At 34.2% G+C, this 24,414-nt stretch overlaps 1 protein-coding gene, 1 long non-coding RNA gene and 1 pseudogene across 6 annotated transcripts; all 3 read left to right on the top strand.

The window, feature by feature from the left end:
* Positions 1–1,493: 1,493 nt before the first annotated feature.
* On the top strand, positions 1,494–6,467 carry LOC128229342 (uncharacterized). 2 transcript variants are annotated; one of them, XR_008260077.1, is made up of 9 exons: positions 1,494–1,764; positions 2,652–2,953; positions 3,615–3,813; positions 4,159–4,262; positions 4,423–4,458; positions 4,575–4,625; positions 4,718–4,828; positions 4,915–4,998; positions 5,152–6,467. It is a non-coding gene; the product is annotated as an uncharacterized LOC128229342 (long non-coding RNA). The 2 variants fall into 2 exon arrangements; XR_008260076.1 differs by having other exon boundaries at positions 1,494–1,936.
* Positions 6,468–8,377: 1,910 nt separating this feature from the next.
* Positions 8,378–12,204, top strand: LOC128229309 (uncharacterized). 4 transcript variants are annotated; one of them, XM_052941150.1, is made up of 10 exons: positions 8,378–8,492; positions 8,768–8,984; positions 9,150–9,384; positions 9,496–9,842; positions 9,961–10,159; positions 10,335–10,436; positions 10,557–10,604; positions 10,733–10,864; positions 11,027–11,110; positions 11,590–12,204. In XM_052941150.1, the coding sequence occupies exons 3-10, from the start codon at positions 9,157–9,159 to the stop codon at positions 11,857–11,859; spliced, it is 1,410 nt and encodes a 469-aa protein (XP_052797110.1). In that variant the 5' UTR covers positions 8,378–8,492; positions 8,768–8,984; positions 9,150–9,156; the 3' UTR covers positions 11,860–12,204. The 4 variants fall into 4 exon arrangements, with proteins under 4 accessions (XP_052797110.1, XP_052797111.1, XP_052797109.1 ...); XM_052941151.1 differs by lacking the exon at positions 8,378–8,492 and having other exon boundaries at positions 8,558–8,984; positions 9,155–9,384; XM_052941149.1 differs by lacking the exon at positions 8,378–8,492 and having other exon boundaries at positions 8,560–8,984.
* Positions 12,205–18,790: 6,586 nt separating this feature from the next.
* LOC128226079 (uncharacterized) overlaps positions 18,791–24,414 on the top strand; it is a 28,661-nt pseudogene continuing 23,037 nt past the window's right edge.

Genomic DNA, 24,414 nt, shown 5'->3' with positions numbered 1-24,414 from the left:
TAAGCCATGTGGAATAGACAATGTAAGCCCTATATCATGTAGGTTCAATTGTATTTTTTAATCCTCTGTGGTTTGAGCAACTTACTAGCGAGGCTTTCGATGATTGTTGACTGGTCGAGTTAATTCAACTGCAGCACGCCATGTGCACATCGGAGCCACAGCTGATTTTTCGATAGTAGAAATTCCCCAACGCATCTTCCGCTGTGGGGCCTAGCACCAGAAAATAGAGGTTATGGGTAAAACTAGTCTTTTGTTTCTCCCTTGTAGATTTTAATACGGATACAAAAACACATCGGATAATGAAGTTCTAAACAGGAAATATGTGTTGTTTTAAATGAAAAAATCTGAGCAAAAAATCAAAATCTGATCGTCTAAAACTTGCTCAACTTACTATAAATTAATATTAAAGGCAGAATCTTGATACTTGATATTAATGCAGTGTGCTCGTTCTGTATGTTTAAGTGTTTCCATGACACATGTTTAGCTTTGTTATTCACAAAAGATTACATTTTTACAAATTTTAGATCTTCACTTACTATACTTGATAGACTAGGCTCGATTTAGTTATCGTGTGGTGCCAATGAATGTACTCTTTATGGTGCCAATGCATATACTTGTGGTGACAGTGCACCGTCTGGGCGCCCATGCATTCGATTGTTACTAAGTAGGATAGTATGGTAAAATACTTGATTAAAATAACTTAATTAAGAACTGACGTGGTTGACGTTATTGTTGATTTTTTTAAAAGTATTCACCATCACACTGCATTTGCGTCATTTAACATTAATTTTGTGTTTATGTAAACAAATCTTTAAATGCGAAATACTGCATGTCAAGGGTTTTACGGTATCATGAAGAAATTAAATTCACTCAATTAAAGCCAGATGTCCGCCGACTGAAAAAAAAGATGTGTATAAATGTATGACGCATTCTTTGCAGTATTCATTCTGAAGTATTTAGTTGAAACCCATTTTGCTAAAATATGAATAATGAAATAATAATTGCGCAATACTCAATAGCATGTGTCGCGTAACGCTCGTAGCTAGTCAGAGTTACCTGGCAAGGTTCGGAAGGCCGAGGTGGTTCGCCCTCTTGCGCAAATCCTTTAAGCGAGGCACGAAACGGGGTATAAAGTAGCTGTTGACATAAACTTTATCATTACAGTTGTTTTAAATATAAAGCGTTCAGTGTTTGTACAGTTCTTGGTTAAAAGCAAGCGTTTATTGTTAAGACTCACACATGTTATGCCCAGTGGCGTAGCTACATTGAGGCCTTGTATGCCTAGGTTTACAACTTTTTTGAAACAAATGAGATATTAAAGTATCCCCAAAATGCAATAAAACCTTATAGCTACACAAACACTTGAAACAAAAGTTTCTGTTTTTTTAATCATCTACGATATCGCAAACACCGTCATAAAAGTATAATGTATTCTCCCCAAGTATAATGTATAGGCCCCACTCCGATGAGGAAGTAAATTACGAATGGGAATTTCCATTTAAGAAACTGTATCGGATATTACTTCCTTGTTATTTTGAAAATTGTATGTGTGATCAGATTAAATAAAATTCAGATTCATAATCAGACGCTCAGATTCGTTTACATATATGTCTGAAACAAAATGAAATGAGAATTTATTGGAGATCGTTTAATGACAATATATATACACATATATATTTAATTTTCATGACATTTAAAAATGGGCGGTCTCCAGTCATTTCCGGAGTTTCCGAGTAGAACTCTCGTCGAGGGACAATCATCATGGTACCAAGATTTTGAGAAATATCCTATTGGACGTATTCTAAATGACCTTGATTCTAAAATCAAAGAATAGAATGATATAATTGATAATTTAAAGAAAGGACAAATGAGTAGAGAAAAGAAAATGTACATGTTTTCACTGATGATTCAAACTTCAGATTTTCTAATGAGTATGGTAAGCACATTGTTTCTTTATGTTGTTGTTAAAATGTTGATACATGCGTATATACGATTCCTAAAATATTATGAGTGTATGCGATTACGAGTGTATTATCAGTTTACACGATAACGAGTATATACTTGCGATTACGAGTATATTATGGGTATAAACGATTACGGGTATATTGTGGTAATACACGATAACGAGTATATACTGGCTATGAGCGATAACGAGTGTATTATGAGTATAATCATTAACGAGTATATACTGGGTATAAGCGATTACGAGTACATTATAGGTAGAAACGATTACGTAATATTATGGGAAAACGAGTATAATCTGGATATAAGCGATAACGAATGTATTATGAGTATAAACGTTAACGAGTATATAATGGGAATACACGATGACGAGTATATTATGAGTATAAACGATAACGAGTATATTTTGAGTATATACGTAAAGAGTATACTATGTATATATACGCTTTCAAGTAAATTATGGGTATAAACGATTACGAATATATTATATAGATATAGGAGAAATCTTTCGTTGCACCACAATTGCATAACAAATCCCATACGATGTAAATGTTTGCATAAATAAAAATATATATGAGTACACCAATGAGCAACATATCTAATAGATTTTTTTCGATGAGTCTGGTTAAAGAAAAACAAAACTGAATTTGAATACGAAACCATATATATTATAATTTCTGTTTTCTTAGGTCCCGCCGGAATTTTATACTTCATTCATAAAACAAGGAGCAGATCATAATACACATATACCATATGAGCACCGACACCAACAGGTACCTCGCCACCAGGAAGGTCATCAGAGTGCACATGAGGAAGAGAGAAAGATAAGGCGAGACAATGCACCACCGCGGCCCCAAACTGCATCTCCAGGCGGCAGGAATAATGAGCTGGAAAAACTAAAGAGAGAAAATAAGGAACTGCAGACAAGTTTGAAAGACGTTCAACTGGTTGGAGAAGACCTACAAAGGGAGAAAGAACTTCTCCTTATCAGGTATTTCAGAATCAAAGTTTCTATTCATGGCAAATAACATGCCTCAAGCAATCTTTAGACGTACGGATATGATCGGGAATAGTACCTGTGGTGCCAATATTAATTTCTAAAGACGAACTTAAACATCTAGACAAAACACTAGCGGGTAAACTTGTCAAAGTGATCCTTTGATGCCAATATGGTAGATAATTGATGCGTGCAAGTTTCGTACAACTAAATAAACCCATTGAGGCTTGATTTTGCGAAAACATTCTAGGGCACAAAACCAAAGTACAACGTCTGCCGTCGCGCACACAAGAGGCAGCTACACCCCGTCACAAGGCGCACCCACACCCCGTCACAAGACGCACCAATATCCCTACACAAGACGCACCCACACGCAGTCACAACACGCACCAATATCCCTTCATAAGACGCACCCACACCCCGTCACAAGGCGGACTTATATCCCTTCACAAGACGCAACCACACACGCAGTCACAAGACGCACCAACATCCCGTCACAAGACGAACCCAGACGCAGTCACAAGAAGCGCCATCACAATGAGCCCCTGCAGTTCACTTGAGTCAAAAAATATAAACTATAAAAATGGCACTATGTGAGTTCCACTGAAATCAGTTATCACCAATTTTCATTCTGTTATTGAATGTCTGTTTTTAGGTTAAGTAGATTTGCAGGCGAAAAACTAACAGCAGAGAATCCAAACATAGCTGACCTCAGTGATCCTTGTCGGCCCACCAGGCTCGGGGAACAATACAGCGAGATATATGACAACGAATGGACTAACGCGTTTGAAGGCCTTCTCGACTGTGGTTATACTGATAGTGAAGCTATTGATACACTTAGGGACACGCTCATGGTTAGTTGACTGTTTTGAAGTCATTTTATCTAAACAATGTGTAATATACTTAAATATTCATATATAAACATAACTATATTAAATGACTCAAAAAGCGGACAGATCCATGCAAATCTTGACATTCCCCGGCGAGTTGATATTATGTTATCTTAAGAAACTGGAAAACTAAATAAGAATAATACGATACTTCACTGAATAGTGCCATGTTTGTTCAGATACAAATTGAAATAACCTACAATGACTTATGAAGTGCATGTTTGCGATATAAATTGAATATTTCAATATGATATGTACACTATCCGTTGAAAAATGGCTGTCTTAAATGTTTGTTTTTTTACATTCCAGAATATTGACACGTTTTGCAATCAAAAGGCTGACATGGTTTTGAAAAAGCTGAAGACGCTGTGAATCTTTTGTTTGAAGATTACACAAAATCATTTAACTTCAAGGTGAATAGAAAAATGTTAACATATTCAATAAGAAAATACTTTATAAATGTTAGGTTTATTGTTTTGGTTATAGAACTATGTATTTTTCAGTGCCACAAACATCGTTGTGATTTCGAAATGAAATTTAAAACTATTGTGTTGCATTTTTTTCTGATTTAAGATTGGTATACCTGAAATAACAATACGGAGTGGACGGGTAAGTACACTTTGCTGACTCGATTTCAATTTGTTTTGAAGAATGCATATGAACAAAATATTTTCAGGTTAAATAACTATTTGACGCACATATATTTCGATATTTTATGATTCCAGGTTAACTTAAACGAACAATCAATAGATGTGTCAGCTAAAAAGAAGCACATGGTAAGTCTTTAAAGAACTTCAATCGATGTATGGTTTACTGGAATTGTCCTTCTATTGTTCGTAATAGTTGTAAATCGAAGAGTATGCATTAGTTTTCAGATGTGCTTAATAGCGCTACAATGGGAGCCATGGGCCTGCAGAAAAGGTGGCTACCAAAAGGTGGCAATCAACCAGCATCGCTTTCTGCCATGCAGACAAAACTTGTAAGTGATTTCTTTCATTGTCTTATGTAATGTATCGTAAATTTTATGTATATCTATGTTTATCACTACTTTTGTCTACACTTCAGGACGTAAAACCAGTAAATATTGAAGATAAGCTGAAGAAACTGAGAAAAGAAGTTTCATCTTCGATGGTTCCAATCGTACAACGGGTATTCCAAACAAAGACTTTCCAAAATATATTTGTAATATGTTCATAGCAATTATTAATAAGTTATTTAAAACACACTCCTGCCGTTAAAATTGATTGTATACCTTGGCTATTTGGAATGCAAATTCGAAACTGTTGACATTTTGTTTTTAAGGCCTACATCGAGGCTTTTTGGAACAGAGAGTGTATACCAGTCCTCAAACCATTCGTGAAAGCCTGCCTGCATCTTTGTTGGAAAATGGTCGTCCAGAGTCCGCCTATGCGCTTTAAACTGGTGGTCACCAAAGGTCAACATTTTGATGCCAATTTATATAAGGAGTACATACTTTCTGGAACTACGATTGATTTCGTCGTTTGGCCTGCGCTACTTTTGCATGATGGTGGCCCTCTTATTGCAAAAGGTATTGCGCAACCTGTTGGGAGGAACAAGATTGAGTCATCAGAACGAAACTAGATAAACTCTCCACTTCATTCTAGCGATGTTTTTTTTCCTGTGAGAACGACAAGGTTCACCGAATAATGCTTTAACAAATACATAGTATTGATTGATGTGATTATTCAAACTGTCCGACTGCATTTCGGAATCAAAATCAAATTAAATGTATTCAATGTTTATATGTAGATTAAGATGAACATCTGTGACAATGTTTTGGCTATATCATAATGTGGTGTGATAATTTGACAAAATGTTGAGTCAAGCATTTAAGCAATGCCGAAAATAATGCATCTCACTATAGTGAATACAGTTTTAAGTTTACTTTTAACTTTCAAAATGTGTGTATTGGTGCCTTTAAGAAATACTTTTTCATTGTTACTATGTCGCCTCTTCACGCTTCTTATTGTCCATTTGATTGATATGTTGTTACGTTTTGTTTTTATTGCTTACTAGTGATATCATGTTTTAGTCAAATATTCTGTCTCTGTTGTTTTGAGATCTATAAGAGTCTGTTTGCGCCCATTGGTTGCCTTATGAGTTAACCCTGCTGTACGTCAACTTGTTTATTTTAGGCCCAAAATGGACACGAGTTTTAAGTGACTGCAAATACCTGTCACATTGTAACTGCCAGAAGTTTTATTTTTATTTTTAGTAAGTCTTGCTGGTCTAAAATGTATCTCTCTGATAAATACCGTTCATTACATATTATGAAATGCACTTTATTGGAATGGCCTTTGTTGAAATGAAGTATCTGGTTGGGTTCCCTATCTATTGGTAACCCTACGGTAGTTTTAAAGACGTTTTGTGTTACTAAGAGTTGCCTATTCCTTCCGGTACAGGTTTTCATACCATTGATACTTTTTATTTGTATACTTTTTAACTGAATTTGTTTTATTTGGCACTATTGTTATCACTTGACATATTACTGCATACATCGGATGTAATATAGAGATGGCGAAGTTTAGAAAGTTATATTTATTGTGTTTTGGTTATATGCAAATACACAGTTTATGAAATTAAATACATATTTTAACTGAAAACGAAGTTTCGTTTTGTTTTGCTTTTAGATTTATTGCGCATTTAAAGCAGATCGAATCATATAATAAGAACACATATGGAGTTAAGTAATTAAATATGATAAAATATTTTACCGCGTGAACGTTGCTATGCCAGGTTTTAGTGGACACCCAGTGAAATATATTACGATCTTACACTGAAACAAACAATTATCCTCTATTTATTGCACCAGAATATCAGATCACATTTAACTAGAAAGCAATTAAAGAAAAAAAACATTAACGTACGCCATGATATAAAGCTTGCTGTCCAACATAATGATGTATCATAATTATTCGATGAATATAGTGTTAAGAAACAAATATATAAAAAATCACATTGTACATAGCAAACAGATTTTAATAACATGTAAAAGATTGCCCATTAACATATTCCTGCCTCTGTGTTAATAAAACAAACTTCCAAAATAAGTCTTGGGACGTTCAAGTCTTACTGATAAGATAGTAAGTAGCTCAGTGAACTTCATTTCTTCAAATGATATTTAAAGTAGGAGAGTTGTATTCATTGTAGAAAATAAAATAATCAAAGATGCGTCAACAAGATGTTTGATGTTGTACTAAAGACTCATCTCTCTTTCATCAAAATATATAAATCATTTAAACTATTTATATATTAGCAAAAATAGCGTGTATCAGAAACAAATCATAATGCTTTAAAAATATTAATTCCAAAATTATCATGTGACTGGAAGTTCGCATTGTACCGAATGAGTCTCGGACGGTGAGACTGCAAGTTTGCATTGTACCGAATGAGTCTCGGACGGTGAGACTGCAAGTTCGCATTGTACCGAATGAGTCTCGGACGGTGTGACTGGAAGTTCGCATTGTACCGAATGAGTCTCGGACGGTGAGGGCAATCTAGTCATTAAAAGAGTTTCGTTCGAAGCGCACTATTAATATCTGCAACCAATATGAAAAACGTGTACAAGGATTATGCATAACATTTAGATTTACCTTCCGCCATTCGTCTTATTGAGCTAATTGGAATGGAGCCGTATTTGCAAAAAAACTGCTTGAGACATTTCTTAATTTTAGTCAATTTTTCAAAATGTTCTAAATCATATTGTAAGAAAATTGTATTTTGAAAACAATAGTTTGAAAATTCAATTAAATCAACGAAAATAAAGGCTTTCATATATGATTAGGTTATCATTTATTATTATTACTTTGGGGATATTTAACTTAAGAAATGGTTTTAAGATGTTTTATGAATACCGACCATGGTGAATAGTTACATGGATGGCATCAATACGGCGTGATAAAATAGTAGATATATAATTATGCATCTAGATCAACAGTGAGTGCTGGTGTGTACTTCACAGATATATACTACGTTAAAAGAATTCGAAAGACATTATTGTTGATAATATTGTTAAACATTTAAGGGATAAGAGTGGTCTAATGATATAGGAGTCCACCCCTCGCCTTAATGATTGTGGTTTAGATCCGTACCTGGGATTCCTATTTATGGCCTCTCATAAAGAGCATCGGTCTGGATTTCGGCCTCGCGTGTGATAAGCTATTAACTTCCGCCACAACCGAGCTAAAATATATATCAGTATAAGTCGCTGTTTGTTTAATTCGAACCTTACGTAAACATCTTAACAAGGAATACGTAAAACGGGCAACTAGGTCTACAGGCAATTATTGGAAGTCTTAAGCGGATGTGCGATCTGTTTGTTGAGCATTTGCCTTGCATGTCCACAAATTCAACATACCTATGACAGTAATATTAGACGTTTGCATCCATGAGCTCACATGTTCAAGTTATCGGCTTTTAGGACGTACGTACTGAGAAAACGCGTGTTATAAATCGTTTGAATCATATAAATAATTGAGTTTCGGTGGTGGATATATCAATAAAAACGTTCCAGCCATGTTCGTTATTTTTTATATTTTACCATTATAACATATTATCTGAAGAAAAAATGAACAGTGCATAGTAAAATTCGTCTTAATATTTCCATGAAAAATATCAGTCTGGTTTGTATATATGTTTTATCATAAACTGTATTTAACTACAAAAATATTTCAACACAAAGTGTATACTAGTATACATTTTGGGGATATGTATCGGCTCTAATTTAAAGATATCAACCTTGAAAGATATTGAAAACACCCGGAAGAAGTTTATGGTTATACGAGTAGTCTTCAAACGTTTAAATTCAATGAATTTAAGAGTGGTTTAATACTAATAATTTGTATAATTACGCACCATTTGAAGAATTGTAATATTGTTTCATTAACATAATACTTAGAATAACGGAAATGAGTAGCAGTGACACGATACAATACGGCTTTTCAATAGCTTATTCGTAGAAGTTGTTAAGAGTTAAGAATAGTTTACCTTCGAGAAAGTGGAAGTTGGGAAAATCGACAAGGAAGTTTTAAAGTCAACTGAACTTGAAGGATGATTCTAATTTTGAGGAAATACATTCTTTAATTTCGTTGTTATCTTGTACAAGCCAATCCAAGGTAAGTCGACTTATAGAACAGTACCATATAAATTTATAAATATATCATTGTTATATTTTTCTCATCGAGTCATTTAAATACTGTTAATTTAAACATGTTTAAGAATCTAAATTTTAAACGTACAAAAGCAATTATAAATTGTAAATATAAATTGTTATATTTTAGTACAGAAATGGCAGAGGTTTTAAAAGAAATGCTTAATAGGGACTCAAACAGACCTTCTCCTTACCAAAATTTTGATACGATACCAACTGAAGAGGTCCTAGAGCAGTTAGAGCAGGAAACGAAGAAGTGGACAGAGTATTTAACGAAATTAAGAAGCCAGGAGAAAATTGACGGTCAAACAAAGTTTGAACTTTTCCGGAAAATAGACCAAACATCCGTATCGTTTTCAAAGATGGTAAATATTTGGATACCTATCTGGATATTGGATACCTATCTGGACTATATTTGTTACATTTTAAGTTTACAGACTTGGATCTACACTCAATGTTATCCGTATGTGTTTCAGATTCCACCCGCTGTGCAATCAAAACTCGGATCGAGGGAGACTACAGCTCAAGAACCTGCACCAGTCATAGATACAAAGGTTCCAGCTAATGAACATTTGGAGCCGCGACCTGCATCGCCTATTGCTGTGGAAGAGGAGAAACTTTATTTACAGGAAAATGCGAAGAAAATAAAAGAACAAAACAAAACTCTTGAAGACAAAGTAAAAGAACTTGAACTCGCCATTGAGACTCAAAAGAACAATGAACATATATTGACAGAACAAAATTCAAAACTGGATCAACAATTGAAAACCACTGAATATTCAATGCAAGAAGTTAGGAAACAAAAGGAAGATATGATGCTCAGGTAGAATATATATAATACTTTTATGTTAAGCACTTACTTGAAGGATCTCCTTGAAATAATAAATAAGCTATCAATTATGACCATCATTATATTGCTGAATCAATTTTGATATTTTCAGACTAAGCAAACTTGCTGGGGACAAGCTAACGAAAAATAACCCCGACATTACCGATCTAAGCGACCCGAACCGTCCACTGAAACTTGCTGATAAATACAACGAACTATACGATAATGAATGGACCAACGCTTTTGAGGTCTTGGTAGACAGTGGTTACACAGAAATGGAAGCTATAGAGACGCTCCAACTAACGCTTCTAGTATTTAAATGTTTTTCCCCTTTCATTTCTTATAAATATCTCTGAATTTGACATTCATCGATTGACAAAGAAACTGCAGGCAAACCCCAACAGTCAAGCTATTTCCATTATTTTGTTAAATGTTTTCATTTTCTGGGAACGATAAAACTATCAATTTTATTTTTACTGTATACAGAATGCATTTGAGTTCTGCGAAATAAAAGCAACCTTGGTACTGAAAGACACTGAGAGGGCAATGAATCTGCTGCTCGAGGTTGAATATCCACAGGATGAAAAGGTACGGAGAAATACATCAACGTTTACATAATATCACGTTTTAAACACCGAATTGATATTGCGTTAGTGAATGTGGTTGCCTTTTGTCCCTTTAAATATTTCCTTTTCAAAATCATTTTAGTTTGCTTTTCAGACCGTTCCTGTAATGGCAACAATGCCAAAGAAACGGGTGCGTAGTTTTGCTTCACATACAATTATTAATATATCCTTTTCAAAACGTTTTCTATGAAACACATTTATGTTAAATGCATGGACAATCAAAAACATGTACACCTAAAACTATCTGTTCTTTTAAAGCTTGCCAAAGAATTAGCCCAGTATATGAGACAAAATTCTTCTTTGGAAGACTATAAGTTACAGCAGAAGTGGCAGGCGAAGCGTACAAGTTTTTCCGACCCAAATACAGATGATTCGACAGCTGTGGATCAAGTATGATTATTCATCATCGCTTTAACATAATATCAAATGGTTAAAAATATGTTTTAAAGTTTTAATCTTCTGCAATTGTATTTCAATATCACTTTGCCTATATGAGCATCTTATGTGTGAAATTAACAAAACATAAACATGCCCATTGCATCATCATTTAAGGAAGCTAAATCAGTGCATGTTGATGACCAGATGAAGAACCTCCGTAAAGACGTATCCGTTTCCATGATACCTGTTGTCCAAAGAGTAAGTTTACACGTATGCAAAAAAATCATCGTATACTCGTTGTATCTTTCTTCATTTAATATACGTGTTGGGCCTTTAAAGCAGCACTCTCACAGATATACCATTTTTACAACTTTAATATTTTTTTGTCTTGGAAAGGGCAGTTTTTGCAGAAATATCTGCAAACCAATTATGTAAGATTGCTGACAAAAAATCAGATCGTAGATTATCATACTCCCGTTCGAAAATTAATGTTTTATGGTAACGGTTTATGAAAAATGCATAAAACATCATTTTATGGTTTAAATATAAAAATCTGCGATCTAATTTTTGTAAGCAGTCTTATATAACTGGTTTCCATGGATTTTCGCAGAAATTGGCTCGTTCCAAGACAAACAATAAACAAGTTGTCAAAGCGTTTAGTCTGTGAGAGTGCAGCTTTAAGTGGTAATCATTGAGTTACGCATCGCTTATTCCGCAAACTCTCTTTTTACACGTAGGCTTACATGAAAGCCCGCTGGAGCAAGAAGTGTCTGAACGATCTACAGCCATTCATTCGTGGATGCATAGACCTGTGTTGGTTGATGGTAGTGCAAAGCCCTCCTATGTGTTTCAAACTTCAAGACAAAGACGAGCGTTTTGACACAAATTGCTACAAGCAGTATACAAAGACAGGCCATCTGGTGGACTTTGTTGTTTGGCCAGCACTACTCTTGCACGAAGGCGGATCCCTAGTAGGAAAAGGTGTTGCTCAGGCGAAGAAAGAATGACCTGAATAGCTCACAGTTTGTACATGGTTCATGTGCAGTTCTTTGCATGTTGATACTGATTTCAAATTATATATACAACGAACGTTCTGCGTATGTTTTATTATCTTGATACTCCACTCATTCTTGACGATTATAAATAATCCAGATTGAAATAACTGAAACACTAGATGATATAAATCTGATGTACAATACATGATTGTTTTAAGCTTATTTTATCTCATTCAATTGTAGAAGACTTAATAATATTATACTTAAGTGGTGATTGAGGAAGGTTTTGATGAACATTTCATTGATTCGAATATGTACAAGATAATTTTTTGTATTTGTAAAAATATGTAAGCTGCATTGTTATTGTTTCGCCTATGTATCGCTTTCAGTGTTATAAAGGAATGCCCCTGTAAAACTAAAATTGCAATATTTCTTATCTTTCAATATGCACATTAACATTTGGACGGTGAAGACATGTGTCTGAACCTTTGAACATATTTAAGACCATAAAAAAACGTAACTACCGTCAGGGATATCAACATGAAGCTTATTTTATTCTAACTCACAAAGTTAATTTCATATAGTTGTGACTTAAAACGGTGTCATTTTCTTCAAAACAACTACAGTTTATGGCCGATTTTCAAAAGAAGTTAAGTCCAAATAAAAAAAATATATCTAAAAACCAAGAAAAAATCGACGTCATTATAAATGTTTTTTCTTAATCAGAAACGTCTTTTAAATGGAGTAAACAAATACTGAAATATTAATATATATCAAAATTATATAAACTGTTTTTATAACGAAATAATTTTAAGGATGACCATTAACTTGTCATCATCCTTAAATGTCAACATTGGAAGTTACATCGTACATTAGAAGCAAACCGATATTTGATTCAGAATTTAAAAAGGAAACTTTTACTAGGGAACTACTTTTGGAAAACGTGTTTCAATTAAGAACACCGTAAATTAACGTTCTCCACCAACATCTCATGATCTGTTAAATTGATAACCCGAGATTATTTGAAATTTGAGCTATGCAACCAGAATTAATGCCGAAAGTCAAGAACCAATTATTGTGTCAGAAGATATTTTCAAATTTACGACGATGTTGGAAAAATAACTTATATTAATCTTGATAAAACCATGTCATTTTCACTCAGCGATGCATGAAAAAACGGTTTCAAACGGAAAGCTCAACAAAAATAATAAATGTTTTCGCCCACCAATGAAAAACACTAGATCCAAAGGAGGCAACTGAATTTAAATTTTATATTTGAACGAAATGAGTTGTCGCTGCTCTTTTTGATAAATTGTGTTGATGATAACTCTACTTAAATTATTGTAGTGAAGTGGATGATTATAACCATCAGACATTCAATTAGTTGATTCACACTACAGTTCTTTATTAATCCACGAGGAAAATAATAACTGCTATCTACTTCACTTTTAACCACATTCTAGTTCAATCCGGAAACACCCAATGTAGGCAAAAAAGAAAGGAAGTGAAGTCGGGGTGTATACTGACAGGCGATAACATATCGAACGAGTTCAAAGTTAAAATTCTATAAATTCATGTATTATATCTACGGTTTAGGATTATAAGAATAAAATAAGACAAAGGCTTGATTGTTCATGCGTATACAAGGAGGTTTCATCGTGGCTCATTTGTACTGATATCGACGCTCTGGCGGGATCAAGTACTAAGATAGTTTTACACATTTATGTACAGATGCCACTTGACTCGACTAATGACCACAAGCAGTTGACGACGTTCAGCAGTTGAACGACAGCTTTCAGCAAGTTCGATAGGCCAGTAATTCTATTCGGTTGATTTTCGTACAAGGAAGGAAGAATAGCCACGTGGCAAAGAGCCGGCCCACCACGTGGCAGGGTCTCGTCAGAACCTGATAGAGCCTTAAGGAATCTGCAGAGGCGATAAAGTAGGCCCGGGAAATATATAAATATAAGGGAAGATACTGATTTAGCCCTAAAGTTAAATCACGCGCAATATCGCTTTCTCGTGAATGTCTTCAGAATAACAACAATAGCAATTTATTATTACATCTCAACATTCAAATAGTATAGGCTTTAAACTTTCTATATAAATTATCATAACATCAACACACTACAACTAAATGCATGTTGTTTTAAAGCATAGTATCATTAAAATATGTCACAATAGACATTGATTAATATATTTATGTTTAAATTAAACACTATTAATTGCAATTACAAAGATATTATGCATTTAAGATGGGGTTGTAAGGTTATTCCATCTTTTTTTCGATTTCACATCAAATAAATGGGACATGTTTGTAGCACCAGACAATTTTTTACGAATAAGATACATAACGGCATCATTGTTCTCTAAATGAACTCTTCCCTGATTTAAGGACCAAACCAATAGTAATATTACCTTCTCCGGAATAGACAATACACAACCTTATCACGATAAGTATTTTAAGAGTCATAAAATAAACTAGAACTTACAACTTAAACATTGAAATTGTTTTAGATTTCCGCACTTGAACTAGATACGCCATTGTTATTCTTTAAATTTCATTTGAACGAAAACTTACAATCAAACTTTCCATCAAATATCATAGTGGAATTTCGGTATATGTTTCACCATCATTTCACAGTACACGACGAACAGAACCAACATATTTTAAGCAATTTATATCTCACCACTAGCTACCTAAAAAGGTCATTTTAACTCGCTATTTTAAAACATTAATTTCTGAAGAAATACGTATGCCAGGAACAAAAGCTTCGCAATTGTTTTTTGCATGCACAAATTTATCTTTACAAATATGATATTAAAGCGAAGTCGACAGTTTTCTTATTTTGGAAGTTTTTTTCTCATGACGAGGCGAATTATCATAATAAAAATATAATAATATATAATAAATTTGTATTAACGTAACACTTATCTGTATTACATTGTAGTTCGTATGATTGGTACAAGTTAGTTAGGATGATATACACATTAAGATGCCTCGATCCACCATTTAAAGACGGAAAACCTAACTTTGAGGACTCAAATACATAGATAAATACTATACCATCGGATATTTATCTTGTTTTTACCGTTAGTAAATGTATTAAACATTCTGCCCACATCAATATTGCAAAACACGAGTCGATGATTAAACTCATTGCTCACCAATTGTGTTCTTTTCTTAATTTAAGAAGTCATATAGACCAATGGGAACTTTCTTATTGAATTTTGATTTATCAGTCAGACCACATTGAACATAAGTCGAAGGCTGAGGTATGCTGAGTGAGAGGTCATTGGAATGCTGTGAGATCAGATGCGGTCAATATTTCGCGCTTTAAAATAACATTGAAATATTCAAATAATACAAAAACCCGTCAAACTGAAGGCGAAAACACACCAAGTTGAGAGCAAAAACACGAAATAGTAATACATCGGCAGGTACAATAACATTAAAAAATGAAAACGGCCGCAGATGCTAACTTGCAGTTCAGTTTCTCAACCAAAAGACGAAATATTAAACATAAGCTTTGATAAACGGAACAAAAACCAATTATCTTGATTAGCTTAAATATCATAGAAATTGACATAACATGTAAGCGGAGCTGACCTACATAACTGGCTAGGGAAGTACAAACTAATTTCGTCTAACCTTAACTTAAATATGAAATTCGCTATTAAATTTAAAGGATCAGTCCGTGAAGTTTTCAGCAAACATAACTAAACCTATGGTGGTTGTTTAGTGCCATTCCGTGTTTTCTCCTTTGCGGGGTGAAAATAGTAAAATACTTATGCACAAAATTCTGTCACCCCTTTCGGGCCAAAAGAATAACAAAACTATACAAAACCCGTTAAACATGCCAAATTATTACACGTAATAAATATCTGATGGGGTTTTGTCGAAGAGATGACGATTTATTGTTTTTCTCACTTGGCACTAAAGTCGCTTTTCGTCGTATTTTCGCTCTTTAAGGAAGTGGGGGAACACTTGAACATACCAAACCCGCCACAGGTTACCCGTTTCTTGTCGCGAAGAATACGAAACATGAAAACCCATCAGCAATACGAAAGTGTGAGGGAGAAAAACCGATATTTTCGTGTTTTCGCCCTCGATTTGCTGACTTATCGCCTTCAACTTTGCGGGTGGTCGTAACTTCCTACTTTTGCCAAAAAAGTAAATCAAATATGGAAAAAATGAATTATCATATAAACCCGTGTATTTTTTTCCAACTGAATCCAATGTTTTATATATTCATTTCATACGGAATTAGTGTTACCTAAACAATAATAGGAAGTAAATTCGTGAATAATTGTTCAACTTATTTGACTTCGTTACTGTCAGTCTAATCGACTTTACGATTGTATTCATGAAGATCTTTGTGCTCCTATATAGAAGAAATGTTAATGATTTGACTAGATAAACCTGTTTATAATGCATATAGGACAGGGTGTAAGAAGACTATCCATGGGCTTCAGCCTTATTAAGAGTATCAGACTTGTTAGGTTATGGGTCATAGTACACACATAGAATATATCACTGGTTTAAGATGTCCTGATTCAATAACGTGTGACAGTGTACAACGAAGACTGTTTTTGTTTCGGGGAATCGAACCTGCCTGGCCTGGGTGTTCAATCATGTCTTACCGTTAGCCAACTCAACTACGGGCCCGCCACCCGCACAGTCAGCTTCATATGCGCGTATTGTTCTTTTTATAGAACGCAATTTAGTCTATTTTCGATATAATATTGCAAATTTGGAGTGGTATTTTAATCAGTTATTATTGGAGTGGTAAAATCTACCATTTAAGGAATGAATTGCGGGGTTGATGTCATTATCGGGGTATGAACGCAATTGGGTTGGTCAATGTGTGTGGAGTCCGAAGGACTCCACGCGTACTTTGACCAACCCAATTGCGTTCATATCCCCGATAATGACATCAACCCCGCAATTCATTCCTTATATTTACACCAATAGTTTATTATTTCATTCAAAAATTGTTAAAAAAATTCTTCATTTCATTTAAGAAAACCTTTAAGTAATCCGTTCTTACCCTTCTGTAAATAGAACGACCCGACTATAACCGGAAACATTTTTTTCAAATGACGTCACAATAACGCGGGAAGAGATCAACCACTTGAAATCAATTTAAAACGTAAGATTAAAACACTTCTGGTACCATTATGTATAAAATATAATAAACTAACACTTTTAAAAATGTTGATCTATATTTTACGGGACCTGCAGACACAATATAACCAATAACAAGATCAATAGCTTTCATGTATATTGTTATGCAATGAATTACGATCCGAACATATCCGAAGATGTTGCGTTCATCGATTGATGAACGCAATTGCCTAAAGGCAGTTCATTTAAGGAATGGAAGTTGAGGTGTAGATATATGTAGTTATTCATATTCAGGTCATTCGGGAGCATTGCACTTGACTAGGTATACAATCGCGTGTAACGTATGCAGATTTTAGAGTTAATTTCAACAACATCAGGCAATATACCCATGCGTACACAGGCATAGAAATATGTTCTAAAATGTTTTAGTCAAATGTCATGTACAAGCACAAAATGCTAGGTTTGTGAAATTATAAAACCGGATTTATCTTTATTTTGAATTTCTCATTACAGGTAAATTATGCAATGAAGAGCTATCATACTTCTTAATTTAATATGTTTCTTGTTCAAAACATTTTGTTTTATTTCACCCAAATTGATCCACGTTTTACTTAAGACAGTCAATATAATATATCCGTTCTTGTAAACCACATTCTGACAACAACACAATACCAATAGAATACGATAGCATAAAGACTTGAACACATCTAGATCTAGACCTGATAAGTCTGTGTCATATAAAAAAAAAATCTACATCATTTAGATACATTGAAAACAAAAGCGGAGTCAACGATTTTCTTTGACGAACCCATAACAAACATGTTTAACGACTACTTACAAAAAAGTCCACAGAAGACTTAACAATCAAATACATCGAACAAAAAGCATCTAGTTATTTACCTTTTACTCCAAGATTCATAAGATTATACCATATTATTTATCTTACAACTTTATCAAACACGTTAATGAAGTCCCAAAATGCAGTAGACAACTCTTTGATTCTATTCGATAAGTTATCAGTAGCACTTTGCAAAAACATACCGAAACACCCGTTGGTTTAGTTTATTTTTCCATCCATAGGAACTCTCATACAGAAAACTGATCCAAACGAAATGACAGAATGTTCCTTTAATACAGTATATTTATATAAATAGTGCATATGCTTAATATTGTGATTGTTAAACCACTTTGCAGCCACTCAACATGTTTCATATACTAGATATAATTCGGATTAAACTTGGTAAGAACTAGATTAATGACCGTAAGGATCGCATATGAAATGCATTATACCGCTAACTTTAATTTGTAGGTGCCTTATATGTTATGGGATCGGATATTTAATTTTCAGATATCAAGTTTTGAATTCAGTTACCTGCGCTCTCTGCAATCTGTCTGCCTGCCAAATTTGTATAATACGAAACACTTTATGAACAACATAGATTCATTTAATTTTTTGCTAAACGTACATATTGCAACATTAATGAGAAATAATTGGATACGATGTTACTCTCGATTAAACATTATGAAGCCAGAAGTTGTTTAAAACCGTTATATGAAACCAAGCAATTATCTAACAAATGGTAAAAAAGGCACACAAGCAGATACCTGCTAATAAAATCTTTTCCATTTAATAGGCTGAGCCAATCATGAACAAAAACAAATTAAAGAATCTAGAGAGTACTCAAGGTATCTTCACAATTGTTTCCGTGAAATAAAGAATAAAGGTTATAAATGTAACACATCGAAGTTGAATGTCAAATCCTTTTTATAACATCAAAATGCGTTTGTTCTTCATTGATTTACAATAAAGCCCTGATGTTGCTACTTGTTAACTTGTTGGTCGCCTCGCAAGCATTCATCACCAGCAGCAACGACGAGTACCAAGTATGGCTGACGACAGGCGACGGTTCTAAAAAGCTTCGAAGAGAAGCGCCCTGGCTCCGGACGCCCAACGGCCACGGGTACAGCGTCTGGGTGGATCGAACAAAGCGTCGGCAATCCATGGGGTGCTTTGGCGCATCTTTGACTAACGCGGCCGCCTATGTAATCTATCACAGTCCGAATCGACATTTGATTATGAGGGATCTTTTAGGAAACAGCTTGGATGACCTCGGTAGGTCCATGTTGCATTTCGAATTATTGTTATTCATTGGAATGATTTTCTTGTAGTATTAGGTTCCATTTAATTGTGTCGTGTAAAGTTAATCTACTTAAAGTATTGCAGGAGTAACCTTTCTACGATTAGTGATGGGTGCGTCAGATTTCCAAGGAGTCAATCCCTACACTAACGACGATCTGACAAACAACCACAACACAGACTATGACTTGAATCATTTTAAAGATCGCGCCTTTGTGATACCCAAGAGGCAAACTATATCAATCCCAATCTCCGTATTCTCGCTACGTCGTAGACGGCGCCCGCATGGATGAAAACCTCCCACAATATGTTTGGTGGTGATTTGAACGGCGGCGGGCAATACCTAGAAGCATATGCCAAGTAATGCGTTACTGTATTAGCTTTTATTAAACTTCTATTGCTTTTGTTTTATTGTCCATTTTTTGAATCACGGTTTATGTTTGTTTCATGTCGAATTAAACACTAAGCCAATTTCGTATTTAACACTCCTTATATATATATATATATATATATATATATATATATATATATATATATATATATATATATATATATATATATATATATATATATATATATATATATATATATACGAGGAAGTTTCTAGTAATGTATGTCATCCATTTTCATCAAAGTTGTCTATGTTTTCGTTTGATAGATATTTCGTCAGATTTATCCAAGCGTACCAAAATGAGGGTATACACATCGACTACCTTAGCATTCAAAACGAACCCCTGCTGTCTAGAAACGATTACCCAACTATGGTTATCAACGTTGACCTCATGAAGACTTCCATACGTGATCACGTAGGACCCCAGTTTCGGAAAAACAATATCAATACCAACCTGATAGTTTATGATCATAACTGGTCTGACAGTTGGTATCCCGAACAGCTTCTCAGCGATAGTAAGATTCTTAATAAATCAGTCAATCATTATGTTTATTTGGTAAAGGTGTTTAACTCCCGTCTGAAAACGTTGCAATTGTATGCAATTTGAGCAGCGAACTGTAACGAAAGTGCGTTAAAATAAAATAAATAAGATAAGAATGATTCAAATTTTGTACGTGTAATCGTTAGGCTTGACCAATCAGACATAACTCAATGCAAATAGACTTATTTGAACAACAAGCTATTAATAAACAAGTTATTATATTCATTATATAAGACAGTGTGAAACAATATGTTTCTGGTGTGGCATGGCATGGCTATGACGGTAACCATGATGTTCCAGGATGCCTCCACAACAAACAACTTGACGTCGGTACGGCCTTTAGTTTCAGACTGTATTTGTTTTTTTAATCTGCATGATAAATAATATTATTGAAACTGATATAAATGATGTCTGCCGAATAGCGAAGGGGATATAATAATAGTATGTTTTGACTTATTATCCTTTATTAATTTCCATATTTATGTTTTTGCCTAGAGCATAACATGAAAAGCCTTTCGGGTATTGAATTCAAGGTTTGTATACAGACAGATCTCATACTTGAGAATTGCAGTGCACAAGAACCATAAATCTGCAGAAGTATTTGTGTTATTGACCATTGTCAATTTTCACACTTCAGTTTTGTCCGCTGCATAACTTGAAAAGTCTTAGAGGTTTTTGCTTAAAACTTCATATACAGATATATCTCATTTAGGAAAAGTACAGTGCACACGGACAATAACTCTGGGTGCAGTATATTTTATTAAGTGTCCATTGTTTAATTGTTAGTCGTAAGGCATAGTTGATTCTGTTTTTAATTCGGCGGGTGATATGGCAGTCGGTACCTGCAGTTGTTTAGCTTTATTTTGGCCTTAACACAGGATATTGGTTACCATTTAGGCTATTTGGCTTAAGTCTTAGAGTTTCCATTATTTTATGAAAATGCATAGAAACTTTTTTTACAAATTTCGTTTTCTCACAATCAAACTGGTATGTCATGCCTTGTAAATAATAATAAGTAGTAAACTAAAGCCAAACTATAGAGCACGTTAACTCTATTGGCTGTTTGATATTAAATAATACTATTCAAACTACTCATACACATATTAACATCCATGTCGTCAGTGTGGTAGTCAAGAATCGATGGTTTCAACTTTTTACAGAATTATTATGCACATTAGCGCTGCTTTGTTAGAAACATGCGGGATATAAAAAGGCAGTTCCTCTAAAACGAATAAATGGATTACTTATGTTTGCATAAAATTTTCACTTAAATGGAGATAAATATTTCGACCTTTTAACAACGCAATTTGAATTCAATAAAGGGTCGGCTACTGGTAATTTGAAATGTCCAGGTCCAAGAAGTAAATATGCGGACAAAGATTTCTTAAGACTGTTGACCGTGACCTTAACCCTTCTGACCAAAAACAATAGTGGTTCTCTACTGGTCAATGGCAACCAAGCTTTGTGGTCTCATGGTCCTACGTTAAACTTTAATAAAGTCATTGTGTGAAGTAAACAAATCATCAGACTACTCGCCTGAACACAATAAAGGGGTCATTTAATGGTTAAATCATTGCAGTTTCTATGTCAAAAAGACATGGATTTAAATACAAATGATCATGACCTTGACCTTTCAACTACTGACTTCAAAACAGTTGGGTTCATTTATTTATTAATGGAAAGTTTCCACAGACAAAGCATCGCCTATCGACCGATCTACAAACATATCAAACAGCATCCGGTATAAGTTTGCAAATCCGGTTTACTTGCAAACTTAGTTTTTTTATTATCTTAGATATCAACTTCAAAAGCGACACATAGAGAGTTTGTCCATTAAATTAAAAATATTTTAAGTAAAATTAAAAAAAAAGTTTTAAGAAATATGAAAATTTCAATTCCAAAATTGATTTCTCCCGTTGGCCACCAAATGACCAATTGGATTTTAGGTCCCCCGCGGGGTTTTGGCAAACTCCAATTGGAGAATTTTCCATATGAGCCGAAACGGGGGAAAAAATCAGCAATTTGAAAAAAATCAAATATTACAATTTGGAACAGAAAATTACATTTCTATTTATGTTTTGAGTACTAGAGTTATTAACTTTATTAAAATCTAAAAAAAAATCAAAAATTATGATTTTGTAAAAACGGTTCTCCAATTGGAGAAATTTCCAATTGGAGAATTCCACAGTCAATTTCTATTGATAAAATTCACCAATTGGAGAATACAGAAGTTGGAGAACACAGAAGTTGGAGAAATCACCAGTTGGAGATTTCCACAGTATTACAGCTGCTGGGTTAAAAAAAGTTGGGATATATACATGTCATAATATAATTGCTAATTAATTTAATATTGATAGAATATTCAAGAAAATAACAAATGCAAGATGTTAGTTGTTACCTGATTTCGCGTATACCATCGGCATTTTCAACTTGTGTGTAATCTAAAGCAGTTTTATTATATACAACTGCGTCAGATGTGTAGTTTTATTATTCCTTTTCAGAAAACTGTTTTATCAAAATGCATATTTCACTAATAAATCTAAAAAATCAAACTGTTTGCTTAATTTTGCATTTTCCAAAGATACTTCCTGGTGGTACTTGGTTATAATATTGAAATTTTAATCGACTTTAAGGTTAGAGAACACTGAATGTATTCCTTAAGACCACTCGGTCAAGGATTACCCGTGAAAGCGCAAGCACTTGCTTCAAACAGGGTCCTTTAATTATTTTTCAAAGCACCGATGAAGGGGTACAACTTTCATTGGTTAAATCTAACTAAAATACAAGCTCGATTTTGCTAAAGGTGATTAGCTGATAAAATCACTATCGAGTCCGTTTCCTGGCTAGAAACTGTTAGTGTGTCATTTTTGAGAGGCCATCCATGAGATAGTACCCCTGGTAGGGATCGAACCCACATAGTCATGGGTAAGAAGCAGAAACCTACACCACTAAACCACTTCCATCCTTAAAGTACCGAGAGGCAGGCATCACGCGGCAAAGGGATCGAGCTAAATGGACCATGGAATGAACCCACGACTACGACTTCAATAGGCTACGCCTTAACCAATAGGCTACGGAGACGGTATTAATGCATGTACTCAATTGCAGATTCAGTGGGAGGAGGGGGGGGGGTCAGTCGTCCGTTTATACATTCTTAGTCAATATCGGGGAAAATACAATATTAAGATAAAAATGCCCTATTTCGGACTATAAATTAGAGGAGTACACCTACCCCGGCCCAACATTTTAAGCCATTCAATTTCTGTTCTGAAGGAGGGGCAGATGTGGAAAGATTGAGCCAATGAGTTTCTGTAATCAGAATTGTTGTTTCATAATGTTATAGTTCCTTTAAAAAGTTTAAACGTTTTAGGACATCGAAATAAACAGACGCATGTTCAGTTTAAACATACTCTGTATACAACGTTCTCGTACTCCAGTGCGATGATGCTATGCATTATATTTATCATCCGACCTCTGATGAACAGGAATGACAACGTTTAAAAGCTATTATTTATACAATTATGATCATCTGACTGACTATCTGCCAAAACTTTTCTGTTTAAAGAGACTCTCTCATGTTTTAACACCAGACATATTTTTTTCTCGTAATGCATCTGAACACTTATATTTATTTTACTCCTTGGTACTGAATTTGCAGAAATAATATTTAGTAACCAGGTTGATTTTCTTTTATACTTCAATTGCATTTTTAAAAAAAGATGGGCGCAAGCCCATGCCGGTGCAGATAACACATACTCGAAGATTATGTCAATCAAATGATTGTGCAACAGCCTTTTGTTGAATCGTGTTTGTAACGCATTTCAAAATTTTGGACTTCAAAGACTATATATTTTAGCACATATAAACATTTAGGGTTCCAGCCATCAATAGCTTAGCTTTAACACTTAGTTTGATTCACAATACTTTATTTCGTAATAACAAGCTATAAAATCCAAGTAAAAGATGCATTTTCAAAACCCTGTACGCTTCGCTTAAATTCACTCAAAAACTCAAGTTAGAAAGATTTAAAAAAGTATGTCATAAACATATCCCTTTAGCGGCTGAGGAAGCCGGTCCAAACCATTCACATACTAAAAAACTGAGTTTCTTAATATATAAATCTCTAATAAATTTGCCAAATAAAATTCAGCATGGGTGAACAACTATAAAAAAAATAACGTATTTTATGTATTGCAACATATTTATAAAAAGATAAAGTCAATTGAATCAAATGAATATTTTCAATGTACTTTCTTTCCCGCGGTAAGTGGACTTTTCATCTTACTCCAACAAGCGAGGAGTATGGTTGATTCTCTTCGTGACTGAAATCAACATTTTTAAACACTTGGTGTATTTCAAATCTAGTCCAT

Source organism: Mya arenaria, chromosome 3 (genome assembly GCF_026914265.1).
Source record: "Mya arenaria isolate MELC-2E11 chromosome 3, ASM2691426v1".
NCBI lineage: Eukaryota > Metazoa > Mollusca > Bivalvia > Myida > Myidae > Mya > Mya arenaria.
This window is presented reverse-complemented; position numbering and strand designations above follow the sequence as displayed.